The sequence below is a fragment of the Phalaenopsis equestris genome, unplaced genomic scaffold (assembly GCF_001263595.1).
Source record: "Phalaenopsis equestris unplaced genomic scaffold, ASM126359v1 Scaffold000604, whole genome shotgun sequence".
NCBI classification, from domain to species: Eukaryota; Viridiplantae; Streptophyta; class Magnoliopsida; order Asparagales; family Orchidaceae; genus Phalaenopsis; species Phalaenopsis equestris.
Window position 1 is genome coordinate 224,733 of NW_018165044.1, and position 18,685 is coordinate 243,417.

The window sequence follows — 18,685 nt, forward strand, 5'->3', positions numbered from 1 at the left end:
ATTGGCCATGGAGGGAAGGTTGGAAGGGAGGTTCACAGCTTTAGAAGAAACCATAAAGAAGAATGTAGAATCACATGCAAACCCTCAGTTGCCTGCAGCGGGATCAAGCGACGACATCTAGAATGAATACGAGCAGTAGTAATCAGTAGAATTCATGTGACATCAGAGAAGCATTGTTGTCTCGGGTGGACCTAGAAGTGGAGTCAAGCGTCAATAGTTGGAAGGAGTGAGACAATATCAAGATTGTTGGAACGAGAAGAAGCAGACAGAATGGGACGACAGACGATTCGGGTCAGAAGAGGATCAAATTGGAAGATTTCGACTCAAAACAAGTAACCCAGGTGGGTATGACTCTAGCAGAGGGCTATATCGAACAACACCAATGCCTTTCGTTGCAGCACCCAACCTTGCAGAAGGCGATTGTGGAGCTTATGGGACGGGCGAGCTTATTATTGGGCATACTTGACTTTTGAAAGAAAGAAAATTAATATGGGTCGGGAAAGGAAAGCCACCTCCGAGTGATGAGGGAATGAACTTCGAGCGATGGAATTGGGAGGAGACTCGTGCATAAGGAAGCTGAAGATGTCGATCTTTGAAGGAGAGGATGCCTGCAGTTGGGTCTATCACATGGAGATATTCCTTGATGTTAATGGGTTGACAGAGGAAAAGAAAGTGATGTTGGCGGCCTTGTGTTTGAAAGAGAATGCTAAAGCGCAACATCAATGGAAAGAACAACGTTAACCAATTGAAACCTGGGAACAAATCAAGGATAGATTTTTAAAGCGTTTCAGAACCACTCCAAAAGGGGAATTACATGAGCAATTTTTTACTTTTGTCCAAGAGGGGTCTGTTATGGAGTATAGGGAAAATTTTGAGATGTGATCTGGTCATTTGAGAGTGATGTCAGACAAAGTGTTAGAAGGCAACTTCATTAAAGAGTTGAAGTCAAAGATTCAACCATCACTTCAAGTGTTGAGACTATGAGAATTGAGAGAAACAATAGAATTAGTGCAATGAGACGAAGATAAAAATGCAATGGAACAAGCTAATAGATATCATGAATCGGTGCGTGACATAGAATTAACCAAGGTGGGTACAGACGGTAGGACAATGAGAATTAAGCTTTCTCTATTTAATTTCTATAACTAGCTATTAACAAATGAAAGAATTACTAAAAAAAATTAAATTAAAGCAGTATAATTAAATTTGTCTCATTAAGTGTTGTTCATCTCCTAAAAATATTTTTCCGTCTATTACTCATCTTTTAATCAATTAAGTACACCTGAAAATAAGTTTAAAACAACAGTGAGTTAAAGAAAGCTAGTAAATATTCATACTTCTAAACCATAGTAACACAATGAAAAAGAAGACAACATGCATGTCAATTAAACCTTATGTAAATTAATCTAAGAGCCTGTGAAAAGTTATACAATCTAATATGATCATTCAATGAAATTCTAAACACTCACTATGCTTTGTTATATCGTTTACAAATCAATATCTTTTTAATCTGTATACATCAGTCACAAGAACACTGTCTAAAATTATATTATTTAACATACTTTAATATAAATATTTTTTTTAATTTACGTGCACATGTACCTTAGTGTTCATCTGCTAGTACCATAAAAATGTGAATCCATCATAGTCATGCATGGACATGCAAACATACTATGAAAGTCATTATTTAATAATGGTTATTTCAATCTCATTTACATTACAGTCAATGCACTTGTATTACAATCAATATCTATGATAATTTAAGGAAAAAAAGCTAAGTGCATATCATTCCTATAATGTAAACAAAAATTCAATAATCATAAATTGTGAGTTTGCAATGATTTCAATATAACTAGTGACGGTAACAATAGATTCATTTAGTCTAGAATAAAAAAAATATTATCATAAAATGCTTAAGTGGTCATTTTATATATACACGTACGCTTAATTATTAGTTTTAATATATATGTTATATTTATTTAATATTATATGAGTGTGTGTATTACTTATGATGTAGTTAAAATAGGTCTAAATTAAAAATTGTCATTAAACTTACCTCACTTAATCTTCGAGTTAATTAAACCTATTATTAACAATTAATGATTAAACATATATATGAAATTAATAATTTAATATTTTTAAAACACTTACCTCAATCTACTGAGCCACAGACGCATGCTCTTCTCCTTTTCTCCTTCGAGCACAAAAATTCTTCCTCAAGCTATGGCTCAATTTAGTTTGATACAACATCAGGTCACTCACATGTAATGCCTCACCTGCTTGATACTTCCTCTCTTCTTTGTACATAATGCTTGCACTTCTCTTTCTGTGATCACCTGCACTGAATGCCTAAGGTATGGTGGCTTCTTCCTCTGCACGCGAGCATAGCATTGCTACCCTAACTTGCTCGACGACAAATACTCTCGAACCAAAAGCAGTGTCCTCCTCTCCTTTGCAATGCCTCCACACCTCGATAGAAAGTCAAGTTGAACATAAAAACGGCCGACAACTCTCTCTATCGTTCTCTCCTATATTCACATCACTTTATAGCACAAAAGTGCCCTTTCGTGCTCCCTACTTGTTCGCTTTGACTCCCCTGAGAAAACAAAACAAGACATCACAATAGAAGCAGCACAAGTGGGGCGCCACACCGCAATGTTACAACCATGATGATACCAAAAAATGCAAATAGTGGAATTCCAAAAGGAAGCTCCATAGGAAAAGACTAATGGGCCACGACTTAGTGCGACACTCAAACGGCCTTACAGAAAACGAGACTCAGGAGAAACGAGCGAAAAGGTTATGTTTCCAATGTGAAAAGTTCTCTCCATGACACTATTGCAAAGATCGAACCTTACAGGTCCTCACAGTGTATGATGACGAAGAGACGAATGAAGAAGAAATAGAGAATGTGGTGGTAGAAGAGGAGAAACACCCTCACTTTAATGTGGTTGAAGTCTCATTAAACTCGATGGTGGGATTAACACCAAAACATAATATGAAACTCCATGAACATATCAGAGAGAAAGAAGTGGTGTTGATAGACAGTGAGGCCACTCATAATTTCATCTCTAGTCAAGTAGTGAACCAACTGTGGCATAAGAAGGGTGAAACAAGAAATTTTAGAGTCATGATGGGGAAGACAGGTGAAAAAGAGCAGGAGAATTTATAAGGGGGTGATTTTAACATTGCAAGATATTCAGTTGATGAAAGATTTTCTTCTCTTGAATTTAGATGTCACTGACATGATATTGGGTATGAAATGATCAAAATCCTTAGGAGAGACTATGATTAATTTGAAAATCCTGACAACAGAAAGGAGACAACATGGTGGTGCTTCACGGTGAACCTAGCTTATGCAAGACATTATTGACGCTCAAGGCCATGATTAGGACAATATAGGATGCAAGGTTGGGATTCTTGATTTAGTTGCATAGCATGAAAGAGACTTAGGAGGTGAAGTTATTAAAGATTCTGATACCGATCCAATAGCACCTACAACATATTGTAAAAATTTTCCAGTTATCATATGGATTGCAACCCCAAAGCGAAAACAAGCATCCAATAATCCTGAAATCGGGTGTCACGACCCAACCCGGTGCTTAAAATTAACTAGGGCGGGAACAGCGGTTGAACGGTATTAACATTTCATTTTAATTTCCACAATTTTTTGAAAACTTTCAATATATAAAAAAGCTACTAATCCACAATGTGCAAAAAAAATTAACATCCAAAAACAACATCATCTATAGACAACAATCTCAAATCAACATATAAACTGTCTCTATATGGAAGTAAACAAAAGAAACTAAAATCACATCACAAACTAAAACATATCAACTGCAATCCTCCTCTTATAAACTAATTTTTTCTTAAGAGACACATCAACCTAAAGATTTTCTTCTCCTGAAAGAAAATATTAATTGCAACCGTAAGTATGACTTAGTGAGTAATTATGATATTTATACTATGTATGATGACCAAAAGAAAATACAACTCGGTTCTTTAATAAACATTGAACTTTAACTTTAATTTTATCTATTCCAATTTCACTTTAAGTATTTATCATTTTAGCCTCTTTAATACTCATCACAGGGTCGCCGCCATAGCCGAAGCATGCTAAAAAATGTGTCTGAAGACACCCTCAAAATTATACTCGAATGTACCCTAAAATTATACCCGAAGGTACACATTTATCATTTCTTTGACGTGCATGGGTACATTGCATCCTCTGTCAGTATCATATAGGGGTAATCTTGTATGATTTAAACATTTACATTTCATTTCATATGATTTAAAATCATTTAAAATGCATTTTCATATGTTCATTATTTTGCTCTCATTTGTGATATCATTTCAAACTAAAAAAATGCAAGACATGAAAAAAAAACTTGTTTTAAATCATTTAACAAAACAATTATTCATTTAAAATAACATAATTGAATACATAAAAGAAAATAATCACTCGCATTAACTTACAAGAGACTACTGAAATAATTTAACCATTCACTTCACTTCCTTTAACTAACAACTAAATTAATTAAAAGTTATTATAACTATAAAAATTACATCCTGAAGAAATTCTTATCAAAATATAAAAAAAATATTAAAACTCTAACCTCATTTAACGTTAGGATTCTTTCCCTTCCTCAAATCCCAAAGATTGATTGGATTCTTCACACCTCCCAATCTGAATAAATTTAATAGCATTAATCAATTCAAGTAATTACATCATTACTTCCATTAATAACAAAAGGTTTAACATTTACCTTAAAAGCTTTCAGGTTGATCTCCTCCCTTATCCACTTGCTTCACAAACTTCCTCTCCTTCGAAGCCGAAATCTCTGTATTAAAGTCCTAATTCAATAAAACTTCTCATTAATTAAATAGACACACACACATATATATTTATAACTATTCATAATATAATAAATATTAATTTATTAAAAAATTAAACTTACCTTTATAGAATTTTCGGCCTTTGCCCTAACCTCACGCATGTGATCGACTTAGCAGAGAGCCTTCCCTTCTTCCTTCGATCACATCTCACCCTGATGCGCAAACTTATTCTCTTCTTCGCATACGCGAGCACCGTAAGGACTTGGACTCGTCTTCTTCTTCTCCTACGCATGACTCGATGAAAGTTAAATTTCACAATTAGAGCACGAGCTTCGACTCTCGGTTCGATCTAGAGCCGCTCGCACACATCTTCTTCCTCTATGTCGACCTCATCTTCCACTGCACGCAAGCACGGTAGCAGTGCACGAAGTCGATCCTCTTTCCTCTTTGTTGTCGCTCAAGTAAGAAGCAACAACTTCGATCGGGTATGGTAAGTATCGCGTGACGAGGAAAATCACACAAACCTTCTTCCTCCTTCAGCTTCTTCCACTCACAGATAAGTCGCTCAACCCCTCTACGATCTCTCTGTTGTCTTTCGCTTGCTCGTTCGATGATTTGAATGAGAAGTGCGAAGGAATAGACAATATATTTCTTACGAGTGGAAGTGTCTCCTCTAATCGCCTGCATCTTTTTATTTATTTATTTATTATTATTATTATTATTATTCTTTTTATTTATTTAATTTTTTTTTCCAGCCTATTTTATTATTATTATTATTCTTTTTATTTATTTAATTTTTTTTTTAACTTTCTATTATTACACCGGAAGTTCCCCCATCAGTGTCTATCGCTACCCCTAGGTATAGAAGGATAAGATTGAGGGATTGATCTGAGAGATATTCAAGGCAAAGATCATACAATCTAGTGTGAGTCATTTCTCTCGCCTAATCTTGCTAATGAAAAAGAAGGATGGGAGTTGGTTTTTCTGTGTGGATTATAAAACAGTGAATAATAAAATATTACCTGACAAATTTCTCATCCTGATGAATATTGAGTTACCGAACGAGTTGTGTGGAGTTGTGGGATTCTCTAAATTAACTTTAAGTCAGGATACCATTAGCTTCGAATGTGGCTAACAGATCTATAAAAGACAGCATTTCAAACTCATTAGGGTCACTATGAACTTTGGTTATACCATTCCGGCTCACTAACACACCAACTACATTTTCAGTCCTCGATGAATAAAACGTTTTATCTTTTCCTCCGAAAATTTGTGTCTGTGTTCTTCGATGATATCTTAGTGTATAGTGTTCCTTGGATTATCATATTGATCATTTGAAGGTGTTGTCGGTACTCGATGAGCATGAGGCCTATCCTAACTTAAAGAACTGTTCAATTGTCCAGCCAAAAGTGGAATACTTAAGAAATGTGGTGTCGGGTGCAAGATTTTCATTGAATCCATTGAAAGTAACGACTATGTTAGATTAGTCACTAACTCAGACCTTCAAGGGGTTGAGAGGCTTTTTGGGACTTACAAGATACTATCGGAAGTTCGTGAAGGGTTACAATTCGATTGCATGGCCATTTACAAAGCAACTGAATAAGAATAACTTCTAGTTGGGGGAAGCAACAACCTAGGCTTTTGAGAATTTAAAGACGGCCATGATATGGTGTCAGTATTGGTGTTACCCGATTTCAACCGACCATTTATTTTAAAGACAGATGGTTCATGCTATGAGTTAGGTGCATTTCTTATGCAACATCAATGACCCATCGTTTACTTCAATCAAGTGCTACTTGCAAGGGCCAGACTCAAGTCAGTTTATGAGTTTAAGCTCATAGAAATTGTTTTAGCTATTCAGAAATGACAACCTTATTTGTTGAGATGACATTTTATAATATGCACTATCACGACCTGATCAAGGGCTTAGAATTAACCAAAGTTGGATACAGACGGTCAGATGGTAGGAACTAAGTTTTGTATATTCATTTTATATAACTAACATTTAACACATAGAATAGCTATTAAAAAATCAAATAAAAACAGTAAAATTAAATTTATGTAACTGCATTTTATTGGCGTCTTCCATAAGCATTATCTCTTCTATTGCTCATTTTTTGATAAATTAATTACACATGAAAATGTTAGTTTAAAACAATTGCGGGCTAACCAAAATCAGTGAATACTCACACACCTAAACTACAGTAATAAAAGTAAAAAGAAAATAATAAGCATGTCATTTAAGCGTTCAATAGATCGACATAAACATTTAAAACTTTAAGAATATTAAGTTATTCAATAAATTTTACTATATGAATAACATATTTATATCATTTTATATTTGTACAATCTCATAGGAACATCGTCTAAAAATTGTATCAATTAAAGTAATTCAATATCAATATCCTTTTTCATTTACATGCAAGGGTATCTTAACATTTCCAGGCTAGTATCATAAGGTGGCTCCAAAATCAATCATGCACATACAAGCAATGAATATAAACATATATGTGTTTCTCTCATTCAATTCAATTTTAATATATATATATATATATATATATATATTTCATCATAGTAAGTAGTTACAAATATATAATATTTAAAATAATGCGAACAATAAAAAAAGAGTACGTCAATTAGAATAAAGTTTTTGCAAGTATCATTAATTGCAAAATGGTTGAGAAAAAATAAAATATTACTGTTGATTAAAATTATGAGCATTTATCATATGAGCACTTATCATGATGTCGATTAAATTGTTATTTGATTTGTCTTGACGTCGATTCTTCTAAAATTGGAAACCTAAAACAAACATGACATTCATATTACTAAAATTTAATTTATTTATTATTTTAATTAATTATTAACATTACATTATTTAAGTAACAATTTCCATCAGTTTGCTTTATGAAATCTTAATTCTTTATTTTGCTATTAAAATTCATTAATTAAACTATAATATAAACCCAATCTTTACTTACCGAACTTTGCTCAGATCAATCTTCCTCTAGCTCCCACACTTCGCATCATTCTATTCCCCACCAATCTAAAATTCCAACTAAGAGTCCTAATTTTAATAAAAGTTTATATTAACATTACAATATATATATATATATATATATATATAAACTAAATTAAAATAAAACTATTAATTTTTACCTTTATAATCCCGGTCGAGCCCTAATCCACGTAAAAATTTTCTTCTTCCCCTTTCAGTACGATTCTGGTTTGGCTTCCTCCTACATGAGTAGCTTAGTACACACCTTCATAAAGTAAAGTTAATTAAATATTAAATTTACATTACTTAAGTAATAATTTCCATCAGTTTAGTTTATGAAATCTTAATTCTTTATTTTTCTATTAAAATTCATTAACTAAACTATAATATAAACCCAAACTTTTATTACCGAAATTTGCTCAAATCAATCTTCCTCTTCCTCTTCCTCAAGCTCCCACATTTCGCGTCATTTTATTCCCCTCCAATCTAAAATTCTAACTAAGAGTCAGATCTATAGATATAGATATAGATATATATAATAAATTAAAATAAAATTATTAAATTTTTAACTTTATAATCCCTGTGGAGCCCTAATCCACATGAAAATTTTCTTCTTCCACTTTACACGTGATTCTGGTTCGGCTTCCTCCTACATGAGTCGCTCGATCCCCTCACCTTCCTTTTCTCTCTTCGATGGTCGACTAGGGCATGATCGAAGCCCTTACGCATGCAAGGAAGCTTCCCTTTCATCTTTATCTTCTTTCGTGCTTGCCTCCTCCTCTGCTTGACTCGAAGCCCTTACGCATGCAAGGAAGCTTCCCTTTCTTCTTTCGTGCTTGCCTCCTCCTCTGCTTGACAGACGCCGCCTCCTCTCTATAGGCACTGACGCTGCCTCCTCTGCTCAACGACGTCTCCTCCCGCACCAGACCGCGGCGTCCACTTTTCCTTTGCACCATAGCTTCTTGACTCTACAGGTAAGTCAACTGTGACTATTTATAAGGCGAACTCACCTCTTTGAATTCCAACCCCCCTTGGTTCCTCTCCCCTTTTTTCGACTCTTTTTTTCCTCTCCCTCTCATCTGCTCTTCGTTTACTCTCCCATGGGTTTTTGAAACAGGACATCACAAAAATACAAGCAATTAATATTGACATATTTTAAAAAAAAACAGAGCCAGCAAAAATTAACTAATTTTCAATACTGACGAGCATTTACCAAGTTTTTGAGCATCACCAAACCATTTGCTCATCAGATTGGACATTCGTACGTTAATGAAAACTGCTCCAGATTCTTTGGCTAGTGCCTTAGCTAGCATTGTCTTTCCAGTACCTGGAGGTCCATAGAGTAAGACACCTTTCTGCGGGGTAAGTAACTTTCCATTGGAAAACAATTCGGGTCGCTTCAATGGAAGAATGACCAACTCAAACAACGCATTCTTGATTTTTTCTAACCCGCGAATTGAGTCAAACTCAACATCAATATGGTATGGATTTATAACATCACAGGCAATAATATCCTGCAATTTAGAAGAACATGACAACGTCAAACATTCCCTTACTACAATGAAGGTATCTAAAATTTAAAATAAAAGAAGATTTTATTTTTTATTTTTTTTGCAATTTGTATAAAAATATCAAACAATAGTGATGCAAAACCATTAAGGGTTTAAAATGAGATGTATGATGAAAACATATAAAAATTACAATCACCGGGTTACCAACTCTTAATTTTAGCAAATCAATCACTAATGTATAAACAGCAAACACACCTCATCATTCTAGAAAATAATTTGATAGTAGCAGAATTTTGAAATTTCACTAGGACAAAAGGTGAGCAAATATAAAAAAATTTAACAACAAGCACATTTCACAATATGAAATAAAATCCAACAAAATTACATTTGGCAAACTTTCTCACACACACCAGTGTGTAAACAGAATCCTACTCTACATTAATATTTGATGTCTCTTATTAGAAGCTCTTCTAGGATTGCGTAAATACTACACAAATGTTGGATCAAAATACTGAACTAGTTATCCCCAATATTTGTTATGGAATTAAAATCTCAAAACCTTTTTCTTAGCATTTAAGTCACAACCTTCATCACTGCATTACCTAGAACTAGTAAAACTTCATTGATGCAAGGCTATTTTTGTTTCACAGGAATTCTACACCAATTTATCTTGGCAATCAATTACTACCACATTTTTTGTTCCCATATATCACGAGTAAAATCATATTCCCTTGGTCTTAGGTTCATTTGAAAGCAAGACTAGTAACCCAACTGCAACGGGAGAACTACAAAATATCAATTCACCATAACGTTTGAATGGAAAGCACTACCTCAAGTATTTACAAATGATTTATACCTTCTTAAGAGAACAAAAAAATTTGATCATTTACATGGAATTGGACCTCAACAAGGCAATCAAACATTCAATACTTCAAAAGAATAGAACCCCTGGTGATGTCCTAGTTATGGAATTCCATGATTCCTGAAATGAATGACACATGCATGTTACTTCAATTGGCAAAGAAAATTTAGTATATGATAAATCAACCGCATTCTAAAGTCTATAAAACAGCCTAAATCGACGGATCAAAAATAAGATCTCAACTATAAAGCAAAAAGGACAATTCATCTTAAAAATACTTCAAAAAAAAGATCACTACTAATACATCCACATGGAGCGTGACAAAGATGAATTCCTCCTTCAAAGATCTGTTAAAAGGACCGAATTTATGACTTTTTTTTATATATTAAATGTTGAGTTTAATGCTATAATGATCTAAATTCTTAGAAAAAAAGGATTTTTATTTCATAAATGAAGCCATTCCCATTATTTGAAGGAAAGAAAGGAGAAAGAGAGTTACGGTGCTAATAACACCATTAAAGGTTTAACCCTACTAGCAAGGGCTGCCTGCATCAGACACCTTGATGCAAACTCACTACTAGGACCACAGGCAGCAGCACCCAATAGAAATTATTTATGATTCCAATATTACAAAAAGACTCAACATAAAAATTAAAGATGCTAAAAGCTTCATAGAAATTCATCAAGCAAAAGAAAGGTAACAACAGAAATAGAAAATTAAAAAACTTACTCAAATATCACTAAAAAAAAACTCTTATAACGAGTGTCTATTCACATGCATTCTTAGGTTTTACCTCATCTTCGCATGCTATTAAAGTTTCATAGATGTAGAACTACATCTCAAGGATTATCAATTTAAGAGTTAACGATCATATGCCAACTCTAAACAAATTTATTTCATAAATTTAATGTCCTGATAATAATAAAATAACATGTTTAATGTATACTTGACGATTATTACTGACCAAGAAAATATTCTTATAAATAAATTCCTCACACTTCGAAATATCATCCACACACCTAAATTAGTCATTAAATTGTAAAAAATTTAACTATGTATTCAAAATGCAACATTGTATTTTACTCTTCAAATTGTATATTTTAGGGATATGGCATATAGAGCATAACTGAACTTGCTAAAAAAATAGTCTCTGTCACCTTAAAAATCCAATGAGCGATGAAACACCAAACTATCTATTTGTATTATCTTCTCTTTATAAAGATTTTAAATCCAAGAAAGAAAGAATTTGCCTGTAGAATTTATGTCTTAGCCATCTTTGTTTTGTTACTCGCAATACTGTTTTTGCTTTATAATTCAAAAATATCAATATCAAGGAATTTCTTGTGATATTGTTAGTTAGCAAGAACACGAGCATACCAATTTTCAATAAATAATATAATAGACCAAGATCTTTATTCTCTCAAGCATAGTGACATCAAGGGACCAACCACTGAAACTAATATATGTGGGACTTGATAGTTTGTGCCCTTTATTAATTACTTAAAACATGTGTAATGAATCTTTGTATTAAAAGCCAACAATATGAAAATACCATCTCTCCTGACCTTTTTCAACATGATTAAAATCAATTCAATGTTGAAATTAAAAGAGTCAAATCAAACAATATCAAATAACTTTTTTAGCCATTCTATTTCATTAAGTTAATAAGAAAAATGAACAATATATGAGTACTCTTATGTACACACAGCTTAGCAAAATCAAATAATTGAATTAAAGAATGGCTACTTACTATTAAAAGACCTTTATTTTTCAAAAGATTATTTCAAACATTATTGGCAAAGCTACCTTAATAAGCACTCCATAATTAATTACCTACAAAGCAACTTGAGTTCAAGAGTCATGCAAAAGTTTTAGCTTAAGTTTCTTCTCATTATAAAACTCAAATAACCATGTTACCAAGATATTCGGAAGTACTTTCATTGTATGAACATTCTCCAGAAGGCAGAAAACTTTATCCAAGATCAATTAAATATTTTTTTAGCAACCGCTTTTTCACTAAAAAATGGTATAAATAAACCCCCACGAGAAAGGATGTCATGTTTAATGAAGAAATTTAGTTTTCTAATACTCACCATAACAAAAAATATATATCATTTACAAATGAATTTTTTCAAGTAGTTTGCCCTTTCTTATCCAGCATCCCAACAAACAATTCTACACCATAATCAACCAGTCTTATACAAATCAAACTTATATCAGAATCTCCTTCAACATAGTCATTACAGGTTTACACAAAATTAACATTTCAAACGACACAAGCCCAATTAGTCAAATCAATAATTGGAACTGAACATGCTGATAGAACCATTCAGCGAACAAATAAAACTACTTCAACTGAGCATGCCCTACACCTATTCTTATAGTATAACAATCTTTCTCATCATCATCAATCATTCCTTGCTAGCCTCCATACTACAATCTCTAAAATCATTTCTGCGGTTTTAAATAACAAGAATTAGAGTCATAATATAAGAAATGTAGTCCTTTCAAAAGATTCAAATACAAGAATTGGTGATACTAGCAAAAGGGAAGAAATTAATAAGCTGTAGATGGATCTTTATTGTAAAGTACAAATCTTATGACACATTTGAAAGGTATAAATCCCAAGCTAATAGCAAAATGCTACCCTCAAATATACAAGATTGATTATTTGAAAACTTTTTGTCCTATACTAAAATGTATATTTTTCAAATTCTGTTATCATTAGCAGATAACAAAGACTAAAAAATATAGCACTTCAATGTGCAGAATACATTCTTATATGGTGATCTAGAGAGGGTATATATGGAAGTCTCACCAAAGTTTGGCTCAAACATAAAACAAAAGAAATAAAAAAGCATTATATAGACTGAAGCATTGTCTAATGGCATGGTTCGGAGGATTTGCCAAAGTTATGCTCAGCATAAGATACAAATAGAGCTTAGGCAATGACACTATTTATGAAGCACATGGCTTAAGGAGAGATTTCACGCTAGTTTATGCCAATGACAACATCGTATTAAGTAGTGACTTGGAAGGTAAGAAAACTTTTAAAAAAAAGTTGGTCCAATAAATTGAAGCAAAAGAATTAAGTAAGCTGAACTACTTCCTTAATATTAGGGTTGCAAAAGAACCAAGCGTTCAACAAGCAACTAGTGACTCGGTTCGATTAAAGCTCGTTCATGATCATTTGAATATTTAATCAAATAAGCTTGAACACTTCCATAAGTACTCTATTACTAAATAAACAAGATTAAATAGCTTGTTGTTTGGTTCAATTATGTTCATGAATAATATCATTTAAAACTCGTGAATAAGTTATTGAACAAACTCGATTATGCCTCAAATAAATCACGTATATAAACAGTATCATTTAAATGTTCATTTTTATGTTCAACAAGAAATTTCTTTATATTGCTTGCTTGTTTTGCTCAACATTGACCATCTGATGACCCACTTAAAAGAGTAGATGTTTTAGAATTGACTTGTGTTAAGAATGGTAGAGATGGACCTAAGAAGAATTGGGCATGTTGTATAAAAAAAATCTTAATTTATTAGAATTAAATGAAAATATGAAATTCATAGGACACAATGGAGAAAAATATTCATGTAGTTGAACACTTGTTGTTTGTTATTTGTTTATTTTTCCCAACAAGTTGCTAGTATAAAGCTCAAGTAAAGCTCGATTAAGGCTCAATTATGACTCATTTTTTTTGTTAGTTAAACTATTCATTAATAAGCTCAACAAGACTATATGAACAAGGCTCGAATCTAGCTCGAATTGAGCTCAAATAGGGTAGCTCAAAATGAGCTCAAATAGTCTTAAAAACTTGAATCAAGCTCTATTTAAAGCTCGAGCTCGAACATCCACATGCCAGGTTTAGCTCGATTCATTGCAGACCCAGTTAACATTGAGGTTGCACACTTCGAACATGGGATTTTTATATCACAATAGAAATACATAACAGATCATCAAAAGAAATGAACAAGTAGGGATGCATGCCAATAAAAAACTTATGGAATTTAATTATATACTTGGAAATGCTCCAAAAGACGCAATCATAGCAAAAAAAATCCTATAAAAATATTGTTATAGAGCTCATCTATGATTACAAACTATACTTAATATTGATTAGTGTTGGTGTGACAATCAATTCGTAAACAATGCTAAATAATCAGAGCTTTGGGTCATACAACAAATTTTATAATATCTAAAGGCGTTGAACTCTAGATAAAAATATTTCATTCAAAAGAGGGGTTATATATTTGAAGCCTTTACTGATGTAGATTAAACAAGATTTATGATTGATAAGAGACCAACTTCAGGATATTATATATTCTTAAAAGGCATCCTAGTGCCTTCAAGTAAATAATAACATATGATAGCAAGATCTAGTACATGAGCTAAATTAAATATATTGAAAGATATTCTTGATGATTTTAAAGGTCGAATAAAAATTTTCTAAGCGGTTCGATTATGATAACAAATTGTTCATCAATGTGCAGATAATCCCGTGCAACAACACCAAACAAAAAATAATAAAGTAGATACGCATTTTATAAAGTTAGATAGTGGCCTAATTTCTACCTCATTCATCGCCACAAAGGCCAACTTGCAGACATTCTCATTAAAAGTAACAATATTTCAAACCTTAACATGTAAACTCCAAATATTTAATATCCATTCATTCACTTCAAGTGTGGAAATATATTATTCATTAAGTCCACCTTCATTTATTCATGTTCCACTAACTCCATTAGTTTTCCAATAAGCTCAGTAGTCATTCACTTTTTTTATTCATATTATGACAAATCAGTGATACGTGAGATTATTACCATAACCCCATCAATTCACAAACCATTATAATTATTATAGAATTCTTATTTTATGTACTCATCAATTTGTGGATTATTGTAATTATTATTCCTTGTTTTAATAATTTCCTATCAAAAATTCTCCTAAAATTGTATCAATACGGCCTAAATATTGAAATGAAATATCCGATCAATTCTTGTCAATTATAATTGTATCAATACAACATAAATATTGAAATGAAATATTCGATCTATTCTTTTCAATTACAATAGATTATCAACGTAACGATTGTATGTCTAATTTTATTCTCATCGGTATCTAATGCTTTAGAGCTCCTTCAATTTCATGTGATCTTTTTAGATTCCTTAGTATCGCTTGATATTGTTGTTGAGGTTTCATTAGACCCTCGTGACATTATTAGAAGGTAGATCCATATTTTAAATGAAAATTATCAATATATATATATATATATATATATATTATAACAATGGGTATTGGCAGACAACTTTCGCAGAACAAAGACCTTACTATTGCAATCACTGTAAACTGTTTGGGCACACACCTACCAAAAGCTTCATATCTTATCCACATTTGAGATCCAACCTTCTTGTGCATTTGGATTCTGCAGTTCCTAACAACATCATCCAAGTTGAGGAAAATATAGCAGAAACTAAAGATATTCCAGAAATGTTAAATGAAAATTTGTCTCATCAGGCTATTCCTCACCAACCAGTTTAACAGCTCCTTCCCACAGTGTTAAGGCAGTTCTTCGTCAGATCATAAATACTAAGAAGTTGGATGTAGCATATGCTAGCCGAAGTGTTTTGGAAACACCTATTACGAGATAAGATGACACTCAAGTCCTGGAGGAGTGTCATGATCAAGGTGTGTTGCAAGCTGAGACTGCCCTGCAATTTATGGATCAACATACACCCAGGGTGAGCTCTCCATCAAAGATCCACAAATTGATCAGATAAATGACAAGTTTATAAATCTATGAAGAAGAAAAAAAAAGAAAAAAAAAAATGTTAGAACTCAGGAATTTTCAGGATGACTGTTTGATAGTTTGGGTGGAAGCCCACATTTTAGTATGTTGTTGGACTCCCTCCCTAGAACCAAGGGGAGCGGAACTAGTAAATCCACCCACCATGATTAGGAGTATTTCATAATTTTTGGGTATATGAGTATTTTAAAGCCTCTTTTTGAGTGAGTTGTATCCCACTCACTAAAACATTTGTATCTTCCCTTTTACATCAATGAATTTGCTTTTACATAAATGAATGTGTCTTTTTTCTATATATATATATATATATATATATATATTAATTGTAACTATTATCTTTTACTTATTCATCTCACTCGAGCAAGATTTTTTGCAACATTACTAATATTGTACATGTCCTTAATTAAAAACATGGAAATAAAATTGATTATGAAAAGTTTATTTTCTATTACTTTTGTTATAAGGTATGTTCTCTTAAATTATTTTTCTACTAGCTATTAAACTCTTTTTTTTTTTTGGTAATGCTTCCCAACTTTTGAATGAAATTGCCCACTTTGTACGACAATATTTAAAGAATATATTTTGGGGCAGTATAACTTTGGTAGCATATAACCCAAAGTACTTACTTTGGCATAGATATTAATGATACCTTTCACGTCTTTATTGAAAAAACTATTGGGTAGCAAGCATCCACACCAATGAGAAGAGGCATTTGGCAGGAAGAGATTGAAAAAATGGTCAATAAGGGAAGTGCTATGAGTCCTTTAGGTAAAGCCATTAATAAATAGAACTATGCATATGATATGAAGAATAATAATGTAGACTAGAAGAATGATTTATGGCATGGTAATGACAAAAAAGGTATAGGGAAACCTTTATTAAGCCATACAATGGCTTGACAATCACTTCAAAAAGGATGATGATATTCTAAATAAGCTCAAAGCTTGAGAGTCCCCCTACTAACTTAACGTGAATTTTCTTTAATCTAACCAATTATTTTAAAGCACTTGATATTGCCACACAATTTCATTCAACAAAAAGCATAATAATTAGGGTAGCAATTATGTTAATGTCGAAGATGTTTTAGTTAAAATACAACAAAACAAGACAAGTAGTGTTATGTATGTATGAATGCCTGCGTATGTTTATGTATGTACGTCTGTGTATGTGTATGTATGTATTTATGTCTGCATATCTGTATGTATGTATGCATGTATGTATGTATGCATGTATGTATGTATGCATGTATGTATGTATGCATGTATGTATGTATGCATGTATGTATGTATGCATGTATGTATGTATGCATGTATGTATGTATGTATGCATGCATGTGTATGTGTATGTGTGTATGTACGTATGTATGTATGTCTATGTATGTGTATGTCTGTGTATGTATGTATGTTTGCGTGTGTATATGTAAATGTATGTATGTATGCATGTATGTATGTTTGTGTATGTATGTATGTATGTTTGGATGCCTGCCTGCCTGTATGTATGTATTCTTTTGGACTTGAGTTTGCTCCCTTGAGCAAAAGGAGGACCGAGAGGAATAAGAAGAATGAAGGTAATGAAAATTTTATCTATTAAGTAAATGGCCGATTTTTAAGAACAAATAATAAGAGAGCAACCTTAATCATTGTTATAAAGAAACATAATAACAAAAATGTCAACGAAGTTAGGTAGAAATTGGTGCCTGTGCACCTTTACTAGTTATTCGTAAGTTTTCAATAGGAATTCATAGATTTGTCTGTGAAAAAGGAAATTTTGAGGTTAGTAATTATATTCAAAGAAGAAGTGATAATTATATTCCCTGTTGTAATACAATCAATGTTACCGTACGATTAACCTTCCATAAGAGGCGTAGCCAAACGAGCTATTATTAAAGCTACAAGTCCTACTCTGAAAGCCAGGTAACTATTTATCCCAACGCTTTCCCAAGTTTATTCACCCTTAAAATTACTGTAACGAAGACAGTAGAAAATTAAGTATAAAAAACGATTTCCAAACCCCGATTAGGCTGAGAGCTAAACACCATTTACCGAGTTTCACAGAAATTGGACTCCTCCATTAATTCCGAACTCCCACAAAACACGTCGCTCGTTTAATTGTCTCAACCCAGCAGCAACCATTAAAGCAAAGGAAACCTAATCGGCCGAAAGACCAAAATATATTTATACAATCAAGAAAACAAACAATGGGTTAAGACACCTCGTATTGGTTAGTCTGGATGCAGGGGCGGCCGAGTCGCTTGGCGATCTCCTTCTTCTGCGCGAGGGCTTTCTTGGAGGCGTCGCGGTTGGGGTCGAGATGACGGAGCCCCATAAAGAGGACGAGGCTGCTCAGCGCAGCACTAGCAGCGTACAGAACCAGCTCCTGCACCAACCTGGCCTGCGAATCCTTCATCTTGCAAGCACGCGAGCGAGAGGGAAAACAGAGGAGAGAACTCGTCCAGGGAAGATTTTCATGATTCCCACTCAAATCTATTTATTTACATTACTTGCACATAAAATTTTATTTATACATATACAAAGGGATGTAAACGAACCGAACACGAACGAACAAAATTTGTGTTCGTGTTCAGTTCGTTTAAAATTTAGTCAAACAAAGCTCGTGTTCGTTTCTTAACGAACGAGCCGAAAACGAGCTGTTCGC

The 18,685-nt window shown here is 33.0% G+C and overlaps 1 protein-coding gene across 3 annotated transcripts in view; it reads right to left on the reverse strand.

The window, feature by feature from the left end:
- LOC110029791 (ATPase family AAA domain-containing protein 1-like) overlaps positions 1 to 18,507 on the reverse strand; it is a 39,514-nt gene extending 21,007 nt beyond the window's left edge. For 2 of the 3 annotated variants that reach the window (XM_020732231.1, XM_020732230.1), the window contains exons 1-2: positions 18,242 to 18,507; positions 9,051 to 9,351 (exon numbers count right to left, since the gene is read on the reverse strand). In XM_020732231.1, coding sequence (XP_020587890.1) covers positions 9,051 to 9,351; positions 18,242 to 18,436 — 496 coding nt within the window. In that variant the 5' untranslated portion in view covers positions 18,437 to 18,507. Of the gene's footprint in view, positions 1 to 9,050; positions 9,352 to 10,204; positions 10,263 to 18,241 lie in introns of those variants that run through there. The other variant, XM_020732232.1, reaches the window with a different exon arrangement.
- Between the last annotated feature and the right edge of the window lie 178 nt (positions 18,508 to 18,685).